Source organism: Scyliorhinus canicula, chromosome 12 (assembly GCF_902713615.1).
Source record: "Scyliorhinus canicula chromosome 12, sScyCan1.1, whole genome shotgun sequence".
Classification (NCBI taxonomy): Eukaryota; Metazoa; Chordata; class Chondrichthyes; order Carcharhiniformes; family Scyliorhinidae; genus Scyliorhinus; species Scyliorhinus canicula.
This window is the reverse complement of record NC_052157.1, coordinates 154,491,776-154,513,696: the sequence shown is the minus strand read 5'-3', so window position 1 is coordinate 154,513,696 and position 21,921 is coordinate 154,491,776. Positions and strand designations below refer to the sequence as shown.

Genomic DNA, 21,921 nt, shown 5'->3' with positions numbered 1-21,921 from the left:
AGCAAGCTAATGGAATAGATTTGAAGAATTGGAGAAAAGCAATTTAACCTCATGTTATCAGTAGAGTTAAATTGTTATTTAAGGTGGTGGAGGGAGTGAAAGTTTGCGGAAGGGGTGCTCATCAAGCAGGTTTCTTTGTCCTGGATGGTATTGAGCTTCTTGAGTGTTGTTGGAACAGCACTCATCCAGGAAAGCAGGGAGTATTACATCACACCCTTGACTTGTGCCTTGTAGGTGGTGGAGACTTTGAGGCGCCAGGCGGTGAGTTACTCACCACAGGATTCCTGACCTTTGACCTGTTGTAGCCACAATATTTATAAGGGCTGGTTTAGCACACTGGGCTAAATAGCTGGCTTTTAAAGCAGCCCAAGGCAGGCCAGCAGCATGGTTCAATTCCTGTACCAGCCTCCCCGGACAGGCGCCGGAATGTGGCGACTAGGGGCTTTTCACAGTAACTTCATTGAAGCCTACTTGTGACAATAAGCGATTTTCATTTCATTTTTCATTTCAGTTCAGTTTCTGATCAATGGTAACCCCAAGGATGCTGTTAGTGAGGGATTCAGTGATGGAAATGCAATTGAATGTCATGGGCCGATGGTTTGATTCTATCCTATTGGAGATGGTCATTGCCTGGCATGTCTGTGGTGCAAATGTTACCTGTCACTTGTCAGCCCAAGCCTGGATATTGTCACGGTCTTACTGCATTTGCACATGGACTGCTTCAGTGCATGAGCTGTGAATGGTGCTGAACATTGTGCAATGATCAGCGAACATCCCCACATTTGGCCTAATCTTGGAAGAAAGGTTATTGATGAAGCAGCTGAAGATGGTTGCGCCTAAGACATTACCCTGAGGAACTCCTGCAGTGATGCAATGATGTCCTGGGACTGAGATGACTGACCTCCAACAACCACAACCATCTTCTTTTGTGCTAGGTATGACTCCAGCCATTGCAGAGTTTCCCACTGATTGCCATTGACTCCAGTTTTGCTTGGGCTACTTGGTGCCATACTCGATCGAATTCTGCCTTGATGTCAAGGGCAGTCACTCTCACCTTACCTCTGGAGTTCAGCTCTTTTGTGCATATTTGAACCAAATGTACAATGACGTCAGGAGCTGAGTGACCCTGGTGGAATCCAAACTGAGCGTCAGTGAACAGAGTTATTGCTAAGTGACGCTTGATATCACTGTTGCTGACTCCTTCCATTTCTTTATTCATGATTGAGAGTAGACTGAAACGACGGTATTTGGTCAGGTTGGATTTGTCCTCTGCTTTTTGTGCACAGGACATACCTGGACAATTTCCACATTGCCGGGTAGATGCCAGTGTTGTAGCTGTACAGGAATAACTTGCTACCGGCGCGGTAGGTTATGGAGCACAAGTCTTCAGTACTATTGGCGGAATATTGTCAGGGCCCAAAGCCTTTGCAGTATCCAGTGCCATCCATTTCTTGATATCACATGGGATGAATCGAATTGGCTGAAGACTGGTATCTGTGATGCTGGAAGCCTCTGGAGGAGGCCGAGATAGATTATCCACTTGGCACTTTTGGCTGAAGATTATTGCAAATGTTTCAGCCTTGACTTTTGCACAGGTGTGCTGGACTCATAGATTTCATAGAATTTACAGTGCAGGAGGCCACTCGGCCCATCGAGTCTGCACTGGCTCCCAGAATGAGCACCCTACCCAAGCCCATACCTCCACCCTATCCCCATAACCCAGTAACCCCACCTAACACTAAGGGCAATTTGGACCATGAGGGAAATTTAGCCTGGCCAATTCACCTAACCTGCACATCTTTGGACTGTGGGAGGAAACCGGAGCACCCGGAGGAAACCCACGCACACACGGGAGAACGTGCAGACTCCACACAGACAGTGACCCAAGCCGGGATTCGAACCTGGGACCCTGGAGCTGTGAAGCATTTGTGCTAACCACTATGCTACCGTGCTGCCCTCCTCCATCATTGAGAATGGGGATATTTGTGGAGCCTCCTCCTCCAGTGAGTTGTCCACTACCATTCATGACTCGATGTGGCAGGAATACAGAGCTTCAAACTGATTGATCCATTGGTTATGGAATCACTTATTTCTGTCCATTGCATGCTTATGAAAAAAATGAAATGAAAATCGCTTATTGTCACAGGTAGGCTTCAAATGAAGTTACTGTGAAAAGCCCCTAGTCGCCACATTCTGGCGCCTGTTTGTGGAAGCTGGTACAGGAATTGAACCGTGCTACTGGCCTACCTTGGTCTGCTTTAAAAGCCAGCAATTTAGCCCTGTGCTAAACCAGCTCCATATGCTGGTCTTATGCTGCTTGGCATGCAAGGAGGCCTGTGTTGTAACTTCACCAGGTTGACACCTCATTTTTCGGTATGCCTGGTGCTGCTCCTAGCATGCCCTCCTGCACTCTTCATTGAACCAGGGTTGATCCTCAGACTTGGTGGTAATGGTGGAGTGGGAGATCTGCCAGGCTATGAGGTTACAGACTACGGAGGAGTACAAATCTGCTGATGGCCCACAGCACCTCATGGATGCCCAGTAAGAGTTGCTAGATCCATTCTGAATCTATTCCATTTAGCACAACACGATAGATGGTATCCTCAATGTGAAGATGGGACTTAGTCTCGACAAGGGCTGTGAAGTGGTCACTCCTACCGATACGATCATGGACAGAAGCATCTGCAGCAGGCACGTTGGTGAGGATGAGACATGGAATGTTTCTCCTTTTTGTCGGTTCCCTCACCACCTGTTGCAGACCCAGTCTTGCAATCATGTCCTTTAGGATTCGGCCAGCTCATCAGTATTGGTGCTATCGAGCCACTTTTGGTGATGGACATTAAAGTCCCCTACCCAGAGTACATTCTGTGCCCTTGCTACCCTCAGTGCTTCCTCCAAGTAGAGTTCGACATGGAGGAGTCATTAGCTGAGGATGGACGGTACGTGGTGATCAGCATGAGGTTACCGTGCCCATGTTTGAGTTGCATAGGATTCTCCGCCGGGCTTGGCAGGGTAGATGCTGAGAGGCTGCTTCCCCTTGTGGGAGAGTCTAGGACCAGAGAGCATAATCTCATTTCAGACAGATATGAGGAGGAATTTCGTCTTTCAGGGGATAGTGAATCTGTGGAATTCTTTACCGGAGAGGGCTGTAGACGCTAGAAGTTAACAACTGAATATATTGGTCTCGCCAATGTACCACGCTTTGGGACCTCATACGCTGCACGAAAGGATGTGCCGAGGCGTGGTACACTGGTGAGACCATGCAGACGCTGCGACAACGGACATCGCGTGACAATCGCCAGGCAGGAATGTCGGGGAACATTTCAGCGGTCAAGGGCATTCAGCCTCTGATCTACGGGTAAGCGTTCTACAAGGCAGCCTTCAGGAGGCGCGACAACGCAGAATCGCCAAGCAGAAACTTATAGCCAAGTTCCGCACACATGAGTACAGCCTCAACCGGGACCTTGGATTCATGTCGCATTACTTTTACCCCCCACCATCTGGCTTGCAAAATCCTACCAACTGTCCTGGCTTGAGACAATTCACACCTCTTTAACCTGGGATTACCCCTCTGGACCTGTAAAGACTTAATTACCTGCAAATGCTAGCATTCAAAGTATCGTCTTGCATCTTTGACTTTGTCTATATATATGTTTCTGGAACCTACCTCTTCATTCACCTGAGGAAGGAGCAGTGCTCCGAAAGCTAGTGATTTGAAACAAACATGTTGGATTTTAACATAGTGTTTTAAGACTTCTTTCTGTGCTCACCCAGTCCAACGCCAGCATCTCCACATCATTCTTAAATAGTGCAGGAAAGCAGAAAGGGCCACAGTATCACACCTTATTTAAAAGATAGCATATCTGACATGCAACACTGCTCCGTATTTGGTGTTGTCCAAACTCCAGAATGGGATGTTTCCTGACACAGTTAATGACCATTATCACTGATCTGAATCTGAGCATTTCGAATTGGAGCTGGAACATTCTATATTTCTCAGAATACAGATATTGTCAATGCTGAACAAATACAAATGTTTTCAGCACTGAAAAGACTCTTGAATTTGGTTTTGACTATATTCATCCATCTTACTGAATTTGGTTAGTTTTCCAACAGGGAATATTTCATTTCAGACCTGTACAAGGCCAATAAAGTAGCATTTCTAGAACTGTAGTCATGTGTTGAGCTGTGAGTACCAGACTCTCCATGCATCATTCTGCAGTCTTTGATGCAACTGGTATGGAAGAGAACAAAATAGCTTGATAAATATAATCACTAATTCAGATTACATTTATGATCTTTGCTCTTTACTGCTGACCCTTTTGTGACTCACTCGCCTCTGTTTCTAATCCCTCATTATTTAAAAAATACTATTTAAAAATCAAGGCCAGGGTTTGTTCTCATCGAGTGGAACCATTTTTTGGATTTTACAATGCCCCATACATGTTCCTGTAAATATTCAATTAGAAGCATAGAACTATTATGGGACCAGTTTCAGGGAGAACCCGAGAACTCATTTGGATATTGGTGGCATCTGATCTATGCAAACAACTTTTGCGGTGCATGGCAGCTAAAAGAGAGATAATAGGATCTTATATCACATGTTTCAAATTGAACTTGGGTCCAGCACAAACCTACTCAAATACAGTGTGTACTGGAGCTGGCTTTGCGCTTTCTAACTTCAAGACTGTGTAGGAAAACTAAATTGTCCACTGTCAAACCATCTTGGCCCTTGGATTATCGGGCTCATTGTGTTTCTGCACGATGGTGGTCCCTTCGGATCAGGCTCGATGGACCATGCAGTCTACTCTTGCCATTTCTTGTGTTCACTGCTAAGCTAACTTTCTCCATTACAAGACTGGATATTATATATTGAATGCAGAACAGGAAGACAAATTTAGGCTCCCCCAAGGGAACATGTTCAGATACTTGCAGGTAAAGGCGTTTGCTAGGCGACAGGTGGAGGAATTTCCTTTGCTGCCCTCGCGGGGGGGGCGATGGACAGAGTGCTTTCGGGGGTGTGGGTCGGAAAGGGGAAGGTGTCTGACATTTATAAGGTAATGCAGGAGGTGGAGGAGTCGTCAGTGGAGGAGCTGAAGGCTAAATGGGAGGGGGAACTAGGGGAGCAGATAGAGGATGGGACTTGGGCGGATGCCTTGGAGAGGGTCAACTCTTCCTCTTCATGTGTGAGGCTTAGCCTCATCCTATTTAAGGTGCTGCATCGGGCCCATCTGTCTGTGACTTGGATGAGTAGGTTCTTTGGGGGTGAGGACAGGTGCACCAGGTGTTCGGGGAGCCCAGCGAATCATGCCCATATGTTCTGGGCATGCCCGGCACTGGAAGAGGGTGGCGGGGACAGTGTCGAGGGTGGTTGGGTCCAGGGTCAAACCAGGTTGGGGACCCGCGATTTTTGGAGTTGCGGCGGAGCCGGGAGTGCAGGAGGCGAAAGAGGCTGGTGTTTTGGCCTTTGCTTCCCTAGTAGCCCGGCGGAGGATCTTGATACAGTGGAAAGATGCGAGGCCCACAAGTGTGGAGACCTGGATCAGTGACATGGCGGGATTTATAAAATTGGAGAGGGTCAAATTTGCCCTGAGAGGATCAGTACAAAAGGTGACAGCCTTTTCTGGCTCAAAGATAGGTATCTTGGTCAATAGCAGCAGCAACCCCCGGGAGAGGGGGGGGGGTGTTCTTTATTATTGTTTCTATCTTTTCTACGGTTATTTAACTTAATATTGTGTTAATTTAAGTTGTTGTTAAATGTTTTGTTTTGTTGTTCATTGGGGATGGGCGAATGTTTATGACTGTTATCATTATTGTTATTGTTAATATTTTATTGCGGTTCGTTGTTATATAAATACAAAATTTTTCAATAAAAATTATTTTAAAAAAAAATATATTGAATGCAGAAAGACAAGGAGTTTCAAGTTGCAAAGTTGAGCCAGAAATGCTACAGAACTGAATTTACTTTCTTTCCATTGTTGTAGCTGGGAGTTATGGAAGTAGGGAGTACTGAAAGACAAGTGAAGTGGGTAATCATAAATGGAAGAACATAGTACAGACAGTGGGAAAGCAAGGGAAGATGTTCACACTTCCAATTGTGGCACGTACTGATGAGGAGCCAGAAGCACCTGGTTCAAGTCCCACTTCAGAACTTGATGGCCAAAGCAGGTGTTCGTAATGTGGCAAACCGTAAGTATTAACCTGCAAACCTTTCCAACATATGCCAATGGGAGGTGGCAAGAGAGAGAGAGATTCCTGATCAGCTATGTGATTCAAAGAAAACTGGAGCCTCTACCATCATTATTCATCTCTGGACTGCAATAAAATTGTAAAGGTGCATATTGCCATAGCAATCCGGACTCCTTGGAGGGCTAGTTGACTGGAAGGCCAGAGTGGATCAGATTAGTGCCAACAGCACGAGGTTCAATCCCCATTCCGGCTGGGGTGTATTCTGGATCTGCCTTCTTCCCCATCTCATGGACAGATTGAAGACCTGTGGATCAGGCAGAGAACTGAAGCAGCAGCAAGTATCAATATGACCCTTGCATTAACAGCTGGCACAAGTAATCCACCAGTGGATCAGAGGGCTCTCTCTTTCAAATGAATGTTAGCACAAGTCCAAATTTACTGCAAGATTGTCCCGTGAAACATAGCCAAATATTAAAAAATCAATATCATTCTTGTTGTGGTTAATTAATTCCTGTGCAAGTAATAATGTTTCCATTTGTAATTTGTCTGCTACAGACAGCGAGTCCCATCTTCAGTTTATCTGGGGCCAGACAAGCTTCAAACTAGCAGTTAAAATAAATTTCAGTGTTGATCACTGATAGTGATCAGTTATATGGACATAAAAACATCCGAATTGGGAGCAGACGTAGGGTACTTGGCCCTCGAGCATGTTCCGCTATTCAATAAGATCATGATCTGATTGTAACTTCAACCACACATTCTTGCCTGCCCCCGATAACCATTCACTCCCTTGTTAATCAAGATTCTATCCAGATCGGCTTTAAAAATATTCATTGTCGCTGCTTCCACCACCTTTTGGGGAAGAGTGTGTTCCAGACAATCATGACCGTCAGAAAAAACTTCTCCTCATCTCAGTTTTAAATGAGCGAACACTTATTTTTTTTCAAAAATATACCCCAGTTCTAAATTCTCCCATAAGAAACATCCACTCCACATCCACCCTGTCAGTACGCCTCACCATGTCAGTACGCCTCATGATCTTAAGGGTTTTGTTTTCTTAAACTCTTCTAAACTCTAGTGGATATAACCTAACCTCGCTACCTTTTTGCACAAGACAGTCTGTCCATTCCTGGAATTAGTCTCGTTACCCTTCTTTGAACTGTTTCTAATGTACTTACATCTTTCTTTAAATAAGGAAACTAATACTGTGCACAATACTAATTGTGGTTTAACTAATGCTCTGTGCAACTGAAGTATAACCTACCTAACTTTTGTGATCAATTTACCTCATAATAAACAATAATATTATTAGTTTCTTAATTACATACTGCACTAACATGCTAGCCTTTTTTGCTTCAAGCATTCGGACACCCAGATCCTTCTGCACCTCAGAGCTCTGCCATCTCACCAGTTTGATAATAAGCTCCTTCTTTATTCTTACTGCCAAAATGGGCAGTTTCATATTTGCCCACATTGGATTCCATTTGCCAGAATTTTGCCCACTCCACTCACTTAACCTATCTATTTCCCTTTGTAGCCTCCTTACGTACTCTTCACAATTTACTTTCCTACCTATCTTTGTGACGTCGTCAAATTTAGCAACCATACCTTCAGTCCCTTCATCCAAGTAATTTATATAAATTGTAAAATGTTGAGGCCCCAGCACTTGTCACATCCTGTTAACCAGAAAAGGATCCATTGATGCCAACTCTCTCTCTCTCTTCTGTTAGCCAGCCAGTCTTCAATCCATGCAAATGTTACCCCCACACCATTTTCTGTAATAACCTTTGATGTGGCGACTTCTGGAAATCAAAGTACAGTACATCCACAGGACATGTGCCTCCTTTAAAGAACTCCAATAAATTGGTGAAACATGATTTCCCTTTCACAAAACCAAGTTGATTCTGCCTGATTACCAAGTGCCCTGTTGTAACATCTTTAATAATGGCTTGCAACATTTTTCCCCATGACACATATGGTTTTCTGCTTTCTGTCTCTTTCCCTTATTGAGATAAGGGGTACATTTGCCATTTCCCAACCCAATGCAACCTTCCCCAAATCTTGGGGATTTTGGAAAATTATATAATCTTTTAAAAAAAATAATCTTTATTGGCACAACCAAGCATCAACAATATCATTATCCACTTCTTAGGGACCCAGGATGTCACCCCGCAGATCCAAACATTTGCTCAACAGCACTTTCCTGGTAACTGTAATTTTCCCAGAGTTCCCCTCTCCCTTCCTGATTTACAACTATTTTTGGGATGTTATTTGTATGTTCCATAATGAAGACCTATGCGATGTACTTGTTTAATTCATCCACTGTAGCCTTCCCTTCCACCACAATTCGCTTTCTATAGGACCAATGCTCACTTTGTTAACTAGTTTCTTATTTAAACATCCACAGAAACTATTACTATCTGACTTCATACTAGTGAGCTTTCTCTTGTGCTTCCCTCATCAATCTTTTTGTCATTCTTTGATGTTCACTGAAAAAGGTCCCCAGAAACACACACCATAATTGCACTTGTTTGTCAAGTTTATTCAATGTCTGGATAAACCTGCTATAAGAACAGCTCACTGAATCTTATCTCTCATTTTAAATATTCAGAACTCCCTAGAGGTCATTTTTATATAACCCCCCCCCCAGATTTAGATGAAATATGCAATCATCTTTTGAAGTTGAATAAAACCGTAAGACGTAGAAGCAGAAGTAGGCCATTCAGCTCATCCGACTCTGCTCCGCCATTAAATTGGATCGGATGCGATAATCCTCAACTCTACTTTCCCGCCTTATTCCCACAACAATTAAAAATCATCTGTCTATCTTCAACATACTTAATGACCCAAACACACAGTAATAAATTCCACAGATTCACTACCCCAAGAAGAAATTCCTCTTCATCCCTATCTTAAATCGACGAGCCCTTACTCTGACATTATGCACTCTGGTCCGAAACTCTCCCAAAAGGGGAAACAACCACTCAGCATCTACTGGAAACGGACTGCACATTACTATTGCCAACAGCACAGAATCTGCCATTTTATTATTTTGAGCTCTTATTAAAGTAGGTCATTATTTAAATATTACATATTTTAGTAGGTTCAAAGCTTAATCCAGAATTTGTGCACATAACTTAAGATGTTATTTAAGCCAAACCCTAATGCCACAACCACTGTGCCAGCTGAAGCAATTTACAAACAATTGAGCTATTTATGAAGTAGGAGGTGCCATGAAGACATTAAACCATGATCCTGTACAGCTCAATAGAAAATATTCTATGGTTCTATAAAAGAACAGTGTCTTTTCAACTGTTAAATTTATCAAATTTGTCAAATTTATGTCAACTCATACTACCAGACTAGCTGGTCTTACATCTCTAAGACCTCGCTGAGTGTAAACTAGCTGTATTTTCCAGTATGATTAAAAAGAAATAAAAGCGTATTTAGGTAGCACCTTTCACCATCTGACGATGCCCGTCGAATCTCTACAATTCAGGTCATTCAGCCCATCGAATCTGCACCAAACCCCCAAAATAGCACTGTACCTAGGCCCACTCCCCTGCCCTATCCCCATAACCCCGCACATTGGCCAATCCATCTAAACCGTACATATTTGGACACTAATGATTTCAATTCTGGCCTTGGATGACTGTGTGAAGTTTGTACTTTCTCCCCTTTGTCTGCGTAGGTTTCCTCCGGGTGCTCCAGTTTCCACCCACAGTTCAAAAATATGCAGGTTAGCTGGATTAGCCATGCTAAATTGTCCTTTAGTGCCCCAAAAAATGCGCAGGTTAGGTAGGGTTACGGGAAATGGGCCGAGGTAGGGTGCTCTTTCAGAGGGTCAGTGCAGACTCAATGGGTTGAATGACCTCCTTCCGCACAGTAGGAATTTTATGGGACATCCAGACATTTGGAAGTATATTTTGACTCGCCCTCAAATTTTCTCCTCCTCTTGGCCAAGTGAGATTGTCCTTTATTGCATGGGGAAACCCTTTACCTTTTAAACATGAATGTAATTTTCACTGCTCACATACCTTCCATCCTTCATTGTGTTACAGATGAACCGGTTGATCTGGCAGACACAGTTTACTGCAATAAGACCCTCATCACCCATGTAGTTCAGCTGAGTTGCTAGCAGGAAAGCTATAAGAAGAAGAATCATATATTGTATTGATCTTATCAGAGCTTTGTTTCTCGTGTCCTAACTCTACATCCATCAATACCTTTAATAAAACAAAATGTCCCAAGGCACTTCACAGGAACATAATAAAATAAAATATGACAGCAAGCCACATATTAGGTCAGATGACAAAGATTGGGAGCTCAGTTTTGCTCAGCAACACAAGCTGCAAACATGATGTTCCCATCCAAATGCATACTGATGACTTCCCAACTATATCTCAGCTACATAACTGCTGCTGCTGGCCAAACATCAAGTCATGGGTAAAAGCCAAGACTTTCCTCCAGCTGAACAATCGGCAGTTCAAAGCTAACTAGTTCAAATGGTTATAAAGTCCAAATCCTTCTACATTCCACATGTAACCAGCTCCGGCCAACTATGTGCTGCCTCCCCTCCACCAGTGCAAGGCTGTCAATCATCACTGTCCTGTGTTCAAAACACACGCTTGAGCTTAGCACATTTCTCCTACACAAATCTATGTCTGCAGGCATGTTTTCAATCACATCACAATTTCTGCCTTCTATTTCTGAAGTGCCCTTTCATTATGTCAAAAAGCATCATACAAGTGGTTGTAGAGTAGTTCCAGTTAAATATTGGAGGAGCAAATCCATGATCAGTATGCTAATACGTTGCATAAAATTCAATGAATTGGTTGAACAAGTAATTACATTTAGTTAGCTAATGTAAACAAATTTGGATCTGCAATACTTACATGACAGTGTATTGATTCCATCACTCATTAGTACACGATACCTTGGGGGCCCATTTGTAATGCGTCGGATACTCTATACAAATCAAGATAAATTTCTTATATGGCAGAATCGGCTGTAAACAACTATATAATACAATAAAATAAGCAAAATGCTGCAGATGCTGGAATCCAAAACAGGAACAGAGAATGCTGGAAAAACTCAGCAGGTCTGGCAGCATCTGTAGTGTGAGAAAAGAGTTAACACTTACAGTCCGCTTGACTCTTCATCAGAACCAATGAGAGGGAAAATTGGATATTAAACTGTCGTTGTGAGAGACTGCAACAATTATATAATACAATTGATTTGTGTGACAGTAAGCAGAAGAGACTTTCCAGTTTGCAGATTCATCCAAACTGGCATGTCCAAACTTGAACAATTTAATGCTGCAAACATAATTGCTGGAACCCAATTTGGAACTTAAAAGATAATCACAAGGTTGGAGTTTCTACTGTTTTGTTGGCTTTTTCTGAGCAATTTGCCCCAAATTGATGCAATGCGGTCAAAAGAACGAGTTCCCTTAATTTCTTTTGAATTAATTTAATAAACTTGTGCTGGACAATGATGATCTTATTCCCAAGTTGAATTAACCACCATTGGAAATTGCTGCTAACTTTGCAGGCCTTCAAGGTAGCTCTACAAATTGAAACAGAAACAAAATGCTGGGAAAACTCAGGTCACTCAGTCTCTGTTTTCTCTCACCAATGTCAAGGAATCCGCTTTGAGAGAAGCAAAAATAGTAGAACAAATTGAAGGAGGTGCAAGTGAAATGTTGCTTCACCTGAAAGGAGTATTTGGGGCCTTGAAGGGTGAGGAGGGAGGTGGTAAAAGGGCAGGTGTTAAAATTGAACTGGTCCTTTTGGACACTCATGGACACTGATGTAGTATTTTCTGAATGTATCTTTGTTAACTGGTAGGAAAGTGTTTACCACACCTCAATTTTACTAGCAAATGGTCTGCATGTTTCTTTAAAGTCATTTTCAGCAATTTAAAATCAGGTTACTCACAGGTGTTGCACAGTCATGTTCATTTTGGGATAAAGCCCTGTCTGTGTGGAGTTTGCATCTGTCCATGTGGAGTTTGCACATTCTCTCCGTCTCTGCGTGAGTCTCACCCCCAAAACCCCAAAAGATGTGCCGGGTGGGTGGATTCATAGAATTTACAGGGCAGCAGGAGGCCATTCGGCCCATCGAGTCTGCACCGCCTCTTGGAAAGAGAACCCTACTTAAGCCCATGCCTCCACTCTATCCCTGTAACCCACTTAACCTTTTTGGACACTAAGGGCAATTAACCTGCACATCTTTGGATTGTGGGAGGAAACCAACGCAGACACAAAGAGAACGTGCAAACTCCGCACAGACAGTGACCCAAGCCGGAAATCGAATCTGGGACCCTGGAGCTGTGAAGCAACTGCGCTAACTACTGTGCTACCATACTGCCTGTACCGGATTAGCCAAGCTAAGTTGCCCCTTAATTGGAAAAAATGAATTGGGTACTCTAAAATCATTTTATTTTTAAAATTATGATAAACCTATTTTCAGTTATATTAATCAAACTGCATCAAGTTACCAGACTCAAAATACATTATTTTTAGAAGCAGAACTTTCCTTTTTAAATTTTATTTCAAAATACACGATTGTGCAGGCAATATGCTGCGATTTTAAGATGTGTGAGATTCTGGATACCTACGTAAATCAGGGCATGCATGTCTGCATAACTGTTGGTGGTTGCTGGAATTTCAGCTCAGTTATTGAGCTGGGGACCGTGCTACAGACACTGTGGTACCTCAGGGAAGGAAGAATATCAGCTGGACACTTTATTCCAGGAGGTGGTCATAAAATGCCACGGTGATGTTCTCCTTCCCTGATGTTCCTTATGCTGGAGCCTTCTGATTTGGTCCGGTTCGAGTGGTAAGGGGATCCAGAAGACCAGTGGAAACCTCGGCTCTCGCAATTGTCCAACAGCTTAAATGAAGTGGCTAGCGACATCCGGTGGCGACCATGTGCTGATCAGTTGCACACAAGGTGGTTCTGGCTGGGAGGCTTTGGTTTTGGCAGTTTCTGCCCAGTTAATGGGTGCTTTGTTTGGCAAAAGTGCAAAATAATTGGAGGGTTTCTCTGCCAAAGTAGAATGTCAGCTGGTTACAACACCCAGCAAAAACAGAGTAAAGCCTTGGCTCACGAGGTGGAGGATAAGCCTGGCGCAGTAACTGAAAGCATGGCGGTGTCGGGAGCGTCGTCATTACCTGCTTGTGGAGCAGTTGATGAAGTTCATCAAGGGGGAGCCTCCACACCCTTAGGGCCAACACGACCAATGGGCCCACTGAGTCGCTGGCTGGCGAGAATGGTAGAGGCACATGAAAGGGAAGAGAGTCGCTAAGGTGAATGTTGGCCCCTTGGAAGATGAAACTGGTGAATTAATAGTGGGGAACACAGAAATGGCAGAGATGTTAAATCAATACTGTGCCTCAGTTTTCACAGAGGACACTAGTACCATTCCTAAAGGAACGGGCAATTCAGAGGTCATAGAAAGGGTGGAACTTGGAACAATCAACATCAATAGGGAAACGGTACTCAACAAACTCTTGGGATTGAGGGCAGACACATGTCCACGGCATGATGGCCTGCATCCTAGAGTGATAAAGGAAGTAGCAGCAGAGATAGTGGATCCATTGGTTATGATATTCCTAAATTCCATGGACACGGGAAAGGTTCCAGTGGATTACAAAAATGCAAACATAACGCCCTTATTCTAAAAGGGAGAGGGGCAAAATGTGGGAAATTACAGGCCAGTTAGCTCAACATCTGTTGTTGTTATTAGAATCAATTATCAAGGACGTAATATCAGGACATTTGGAAAGCACTATCCATCAGAGTCAGCATGGTTTTATGAAGGGCAAATCATGTTTGGCTAATTTGCTCGAGTTCTTCGAAGATGTAACAAGCAAAGTGGGTAATGGGGATCCTATAGATGTAGTACATCTGGACTTCCAGAAGTCATTTGATAAGGTGCCGCACAGAGGGTTGATTCACAAGGGGAGATCGCATGGGATTGGGGTAACTTATTAGCTTTGATAGAAGACTGGCTGATGGACTGGAGACAGAGAGTCGGGATAAATGGGTCTTTTTCTGGATGGCAAGATATAACTAGTGGGTTGCCACAGGGTTCGGTCCTTGGTCCCCAGCTATTTACAATCTATATTAACGATTTGGATACAGGGATAGAAGGTTCTATAGCCAGAATTGCAGATGACACAAAAATAGGCGGGACAGAAAGTTGCAATGAGGAAATAAGAATCTTACAAATGGATATAGATAGGTTAGGAGAGTGGGCCAAAATATGGCAGATAGAGTTTAACGTGAATAAATGTGAGGTTATGCATTTTGGTCGGAAAAAGGGAAAGGCAACTTATTATCTAAATGGGGAGACACTTTGGGGTGCTCCGATGCAGAGGGATCTGGGTAACCTCATACATGAGTCACAGTAAATGTGCATGCAGGTGCAACCGATAATAAGTAAAGCAAATGGAATGGTGGCAAATATAGCAAATGGGATTGAGTATAAAAGGTAAGGAAGTGTTGTTGCAACTATACAAGGCATTGGTAAGACCACACCTGAAGGATTGTGCAGTTTTGGTCCCCTTATTTGAGGAAAGATGTAGTGGCATTGGAGGCAGTTCAGAGGAGGTTGACTTAGATTGATTCGCCTAAAATATACGTCAACATGTCGTCAGCATACAATGAGACCCTGTACTCGTCGCCCCCCCGTTCAATCCCTCTCCAGACCCTCCGAAGGCATCTTGATTACATTAAGCAGCCTCCTCACATTCGTCAACAACTGCCTCCCCTTCACAAATCTTAACCTATCACCCCCGGGATGCAGTCCATAATTCGCGAGGCCAACACCGTCGCCAGCGGCTTGGCATCTACGTTCTGTAGTGATATCGGGCTGTTCGACCCGCACTGCTCCAGATCCTTATCCTTCTTTAATATCAGGGAGATGGAAGCCTGTGACAATGTAGAAGGGAGTTTCCACTTCTCCCTAGCTTCGTTATACGCCCTCGACAGCAGTGGCCCCAGGCCTGTCACAAACCTTTCTTAGAACTCGACCAGGAACCTGTCTGGCCCGGGGCCTTCCCTGTCTGCATCACCCTCATACTCGCCATCACCTCCTTCTGCCCAATTGAGGCCCCAGTCCCTGCTCTACTTTGGGAGACGGCAGCATGTCCAGAAACCACCACATCCCCTTCCTCCCTGGTCGGGGGCCCCGACTCATACAACCTTCTATAAAATACTTTTCATTGTATTTCGGTACATGTGACAATAAATCAAGTCCTCAAATTAAATCAATCGTCATCAATCTCTTCCAAACTGCGCCACACCAACCATTATGTCAGCTTACCCCCACCAAACGAAAAATCAACTCTGCCCCTCCACGCCTTCTCCCTGGCAACCCACTTCACTTCCGTTAACTAGCTCGCCCAGCCAGCATGACAGTCCACAGCCAAGGCTTTCAACCATCCTACCTCCCTCCAATTCCCTTCCCCCCAACCAACCAACCCAACCATCTATGCCTCAGAGTCATAAAAGGCACACTCACTATTGTCGCACCCCTGTCAAAGCCTGCCTCCAAAAACCCACCACCAACAGTTGAAAGAACACCCAAAAACTTCTCCAAAGTTCAATGTCCTCACACTCCTCCCAGTTCATTGGCTCTCATAAATGCCATCATCTCCTCTGGCGTGTTGAAATACCACTCACTTCTGGAACGTCACCCACAGACGGGCTGGGTACTGTACCCCAAACTTCACTCCCTTTTTAACGAGGGCAGCCTTAATCCGATTAAACCCAGGCTTCCCCTTCGCCAGCTCCACAGCCACGTCATGGTACACCCGCAACTCATTCCCCTTTCCAGGTACATTTCCTGGTCTGCCTCGCCGATCTAAAGACCGTCTTGTCCAGAAAGCGGTGCACCCACACCACCATCGCCCTCGGAGCCTCTCCTGCCTGCGACCTCCTCCTCAGGAGCCGATCAAAGACCCCACCCCCCATCAACTTCTCCAACATCTTTGCCACATACACCGCGGCCTCCGCACCCTCAACACCTTCAGGCATCCCGACAATCTTTAGGTTTTGCCTTCTAGAGAGATTCTCCAAATCTTCCACCTTCTCCCTCAGCCTTTTCTGGCTCTCCCACATCATTCCCAGCTCAGCCACCAACGAGGCAAACTGCTGCTCATGCTCCCCTGCCACCTCCTCCACTTTCTGGATCGTCAGGCCCTGGAACTCCAGCCTCTGCTCCACTCGCTCAATCCCAGACCTCAGTGGTCCCACCAGCATGGCTAGGACGCCCAAGGCCTCTTTCCTCTACTGCCGAAAATCATTCACGAACTCCACCATCTGCACCTTCGCCCACTGAGCAAGCAGTGCAGCCCCTTGCTCTCCGCCATCTTCCCTGGTGGCACACCACGAGAACTCTACTAATCCAACAGCACTTTCTTTCTCATGGCGCTCCTCGCCTGCGGATCCATGCACCAGCCACACTGGAGGAGTATTATCTTCCCCACTCCTGTACATTTTGCCCTAAAATACTTCGCTCCACAGGCTGGGAAAAGGCCAAATAAATTTGCTTTCAGCAGGAGCCACCAAATGTGCGACCACTCACTCCATGGCAGTCACCAGAAGTGACATTTTGTATTTTTATTAATAAGCATATTATGCTAAATACTTCCCGTTGAAACAAAGATAGTTTCAAGGGATTTATATTTGTATTGGTAAACATTAGAAATAAGGTAGTTTTAAGTGGGTTTAATTTTATGTTTCTGTACGTGGAAGGGTAAGACCTAGTTAGATTCATGCTGTACAAAGGTGTTTTGTATGTGTCAGGATTGGTTAAGTTTCAACTGTATTCTTATGGTGCTCAGAGAGGGCTACAGCATGAAGAATAAATAAAAGGCAGAAGCATATGGGTGTTGCTTAGCAACAGGGCCTTGTACAATAGAAAAGCTTTTAAGTTTTAGCTGAATTTGTGGGAAGTTCGAGACAGGATCTTGGGGAGTGACCATCTCTCAACTCTGCCAGAAGAAAAACTGGATAGGACGGGAGATGCAAAGAGGCAAGTTTACTCAAGTACAAGTTAACAGTTCAGATATCCAGGGAATTGGAAGAGAAACAATGTTTAAATCACCTGAAGTTAAAAAAACAGAGACCACTCAGGAGAGTGCAAGGAAGAGTGAAAAGTGTCGGAGCTAAAAAAGATTATTGCAGCAACTAGATTCAACCGGGGTCAGCAGACTTCAGAGGTAGATGGAATTGTCAATTTAATACAGTCTGGCAAAAGTTAAAGCAATTGTGAGCAGTTTGCACAGTAGTTAAGACAAATAAATCCTAAAGGGGTTGGTGTAAAATCCTGGACTGGATTCACTGTTAAAAGTGAGTGGAAGCTTTGTTCAAAAGTATCATTTGGAAAATCTTGTCTGGATTTCGGAATGTAAATCACTAAGGGAAATCATAATTATGGGAGAAGATTTTGGGAGTGGAGTTTGTAAACTCTCAAGTGACATTCATCTGGGGAGATTCTGAGGAGACATCCACAAGCATACATTCACTTGGGGTTCAGAGTGGAGAGTGTATTTGCCCACAGTCATCTTGTGTGCTCAAAGGGGACTTTGTGTTAATGAGACCATTGTAGATTATAATAATAATCTTTATTGTCACAAGTAGGCTTACATTAACATTGCAAAGAAGTTACTGTGAAAAGCCCATAGTCGCCACATTCCGGCACCTGTTCAGGTACACGGAGAGAGAATTCAGAATGTCCAAATTCGTGGGCAGCACGGTAGCAGTGGTTAGCACAGTTGCTTCACAGCTCCAGGATCCCAGGTTCAATTCCCAGCTTGGGTCACTGTCTGTGTGGAGCCTGCACGTTCTCCATGTCTGCGTGGGTTTCCTCCAGATGCTCTGGTTTCCTCCCAGTCCAAAGATGTGCAGGTTAGCTGGATTGGCCATGCTAAATTGCTCTTTGTGTCCAAAAAGGTTTGATGGGGTTATTGGGTTACGGGGATAGAGGTGTGGGCTTGGGTAGGATGCTCTTTCCAAGGGCCGATGCAGACTCAATGGACCAAATGGCCTCCTTCTGCACTGTAAATTCTATGATATGATTACCTAACAGCACATCTTTTGGGACTTGTGGGAGGAAACCGGAGCACCCTGGGGAAACACACGCAGACACAGGGAGAACGAGCAGACTCCACAGACAGTGACCCAACCGGGAATCGAACCTTGGACCCTGGAGCGGTGGAGCAACAGTGCTACCCACTGTGCTACCCAAGATGTACTTTGTAACCCATGTTAATCTTAAAACTAGTGTGTAATTGTTAAACTAAGGGAAGGGCTGGGGGGGGGGGGGAAGCTTGTATTGTATCATCATCCAATTTTTTGTGTTTGATAAACATTTTTTTCTTTGTTGCTAAAACTAATTAGTGGCCGTTCTTCCACATTTTACAAAAAAAAAGTTAGTCTTTTGAGCCAGGGTTCCATTCTGGAATCTTCTCATCCAGTTATGATACAAACTGGTACCATAGCACTTTGACTAAATATGAGATTAACTGACAATTATTATTGCAGCACATTTGAAGCACACCAGGGTGTTTTTCTACATGGCGAACAGAAACTGAAAATAAAAGAATACATGAACACATCGAGTACTCAAGAATCTCTCCCCCACCCCCAGTATGGAATATCAAGAGCATCACTGGCAGAGGACTCCTAATTTACCTCCTCACCACTTTTCTATCCAGAATACAATGGCACATGAATGGGGGGGGGGGGGAAGCACCAAGGCATACTGAAAATGAAAATGAAAATCGCTTATTGTCACAAGTAGCCTTCAAATGAAGTCACTGTGAAAAGCCCCTAGTCGCCACATTCGGCACCTGTTCGGGGAGGCTGGTACGGGAATTGAACCGTGCTGCTGGCCTGCCTTTGTCTGCTTTCAAAGCCGGCGATTTAGCCCTGTGCTAAACCAGCCCCTGGTTAATATTACCGCTTAATATCTTTTGGCTAAACATTAATTCACATGCAGAAAAATAATTTTAAGTCTCACCAATAAGTGGAATAAGTTAGCAGATTACAAATTGGGCAAATAACGTATTATTGCTCATACGCTCAAAAACCAGTACATTCATTGCTGTGGGACTTGATTTTATGTAAAACTCTGTTACTCAGTCTGCAAATCACGTTTGACACATAGTTAAGTGGAGTCATTTGCATGATGTGCAATGCCAAATCAGTTGACCTAATTAAAAGGCAGTAATATACAGCAGAAAATAAGATACTTACAATAACTTGTAAAAGTGGCTGTGAAGGAGTTCCTCCTTGAACTATTGACTGTAAAACAAAGTGGAAGAGATGTGTATTGCCCTTTTCACAGAAATGACAAACTAACAGTCAAATGACCATAAAAGGTAGGCCTTTTGGTCAAAGTACTTTGCAATCAAATTGAAAAGTGAGTTTGTAATACGAGATTATTCGGAAACATTATACCTCAGGGAAGCTACAGCTAGGAAAGTTCTGCCCACTCCTTCAGCATCACCCCCAATCCATTACATCACTTCATATTGCAGACATGAATCAAAATCTCAGCACTGCATGCCTCCCCAAATCATAATAATCTTTATTAACACTGCAATGAAGTTAGTGAAAATCCCCTAGTCGCCACACTCTGATGCCTGTTCGGGTACATTGAGGGAGAATTCAGAATGTCCAATTCACCTAGCAGCACGTCTTTCGGGACTTGTGGGAGAAAGCCGGAGCACCCGGAGGAAACCTACGCAGACACGGGGAGAACAAGCAGACTCCGCACAGACGGTGACCCAAGCCAAGAATTGAACCCGGGACCCTGACGCTGTGAAGCAACAGTGCCACCAATAAAACTAGCACAGGATTTGGATATTCAATATTATTAAGAATAATATTAAGTACAAAGTCTGGCAAATAATGACAACAATCTTGGTCCCCACTTTACGTGATCTTAGATCTCAACCAATATCACCTCAGAAGGACAACGAACTTGTCATTAAATTGAGTGGCAAATCAAGCAAGTAGCAAATGGTTTTTGACACTATTGTACATCAATGCTCCAAGTAGAATTTTAAAGTCACATTTATGGCTCCTATTTAGATTGCATTCTTTGATCTAAAATTAGATGATTTTGACATTGTCGTACACAAATATTGAGTATATTTTCAGCATTTTACAATAAAATGCTACCTGATTTGAGCTTTAAGCCAACAGGCAAATTTATTTAATGCTAAAGAGTGTCCCTTTAGATGCCTGGTCTTAAGTTCACTGCTGCTGTGCCTCTCATTCCACTTTGAAGATGTTCCTTAAAACCTAGCTCTACAACCAAGCTTTTAGCCACCTGTCCAATATCACCTGTGGCTTGATGCCAAGTTTTGTTCTACAATGCAATGAAACAGCACACAAGATGCAGAAAGGAAAAACGTTGGTGTAATCCTGTGTTTGAGGCACATATCAAGCTTGTCGTATGAGGAAAGGTTGAGGACTCTGGGTCTGTACTCGTTGGGAGTTCAGAAGGATGAGGGGGATCTTACTGAAACTTACAGGATACTGCGTGGCCTGGATAGAGTAGACGTGGAGAGAATGTTTCCACTTGTAGGAAAAACTAGAAGCAGAGGACACAATCTCAGACTAAAGTGACAATCCTTTAAAACAGAGATGGGGAGCAATTTCTTCAGCCAGAGAGTGGTGAATCTGTGGAACTCTTTGCCGCCGAAGGCTGTGGAGGCCAAATCACTGAGTGTCTTGAAAACAGAGACAGATAGGTTTTTGATCAATAAGGGAATCAGGGGTTATGGGGAGAAGGCAGGAGAATGGGGATGAGAAAATATCAGCTATGTTTGAATGGCGGAGCAGACTCGATGGGCCAAGTGGCCTAATTCTGCTCCTATGTCTATGGTCTTCTATCATAGAAGACCTTGTGCAGGAGGCCATTCAGCCCATCGAATCTGCACCAATCCTCTGGAAGAGCACCCTACCTAGGGTCAGGCCTCCACTGTATCCCATAATCCAGTAACGCCACCTTACCTTTTGGATGCTGCGGGGCAATTTAGCATGACCAATCCACCTAACCTGCGCATCTTTGGGCTGTGGGAGGAAACAGGAGCACCCTGAGGAAACCCATGCAGACATGGGGCTAAAGTGCAAATTGCACACAGCCACCCATTGCCGGAATCAAACCCGGGTCCCTGGTGCTGTGAGGCAGCAGTGCCAACCATTATGCCACCGTGTTGCCCCAGGGATACGGCAGATTATAAAGTTGCATAATGAGCTACTCTGCTTATTCACCTTTGAAAACGAAACGGGCAAAGTTAACACGAGGGGCCTGTTATAAAGCACCAGGTTTGGAGCATATGAGGAAAGAGAAATTCACTCATCCTTTCAATGGACTAGGGAGCTCTCAGCAAGACTAGCATTTGTTGTCCATCCCTAATTGCCCTTGAACTGGGTGACTTGTGAGGCCATTTCAGAGGGCAGGTAAGAGTAAACCACATTGATGTGGATCTGGAGTCACATGTCAATCAGACCGGGTAAAGACAGCAGATTTCCTTCCCTAAAGGGCATTCGTGATCCAAATGGATATGATAATCAATAGCAGTTTCATGGTCATTATAACGCAGACTAGCTTTACATTCCAGATTTTTAAAAAAAAATTTAGTCCCCAATTCATTTTTTCCAATTAAGGGGCAAATTTAGCGTGGCCAATCCACCTACCCTACAC

General features: G+C 44.1%; 1 protein-coding gene across 1 annotated transcript in view; it reads right to left on the bottom strand.

Moving 5' to 3' along the window:
• Positions 1–21,921, bottom strand: part of rpa1 (replication protein A1) — a 72,516-nt gene that overhangs the window by 46,613 nt on the left and 3,982 nt on the right. Inside the window, exons 2-4 of the mRNA XM_038814604.1 lie at positions 19,461–19,508; positions 11,085–11,157; positions 10,227–10,335 (exon numbers count right to left, since the gene is read on the bottom strand). Of these exons, the coding sequence (XP_038670532.1) occupies positions 10,227–10,335; positions 11,085–11,157; positions 19,461–19,508 (230 nt within the window). The remainder of the gene's footprint in view (positions 1–10,226; positions 10,336–11,084; positions 11,158–19,460; positions 19,509–21,921) is intronic.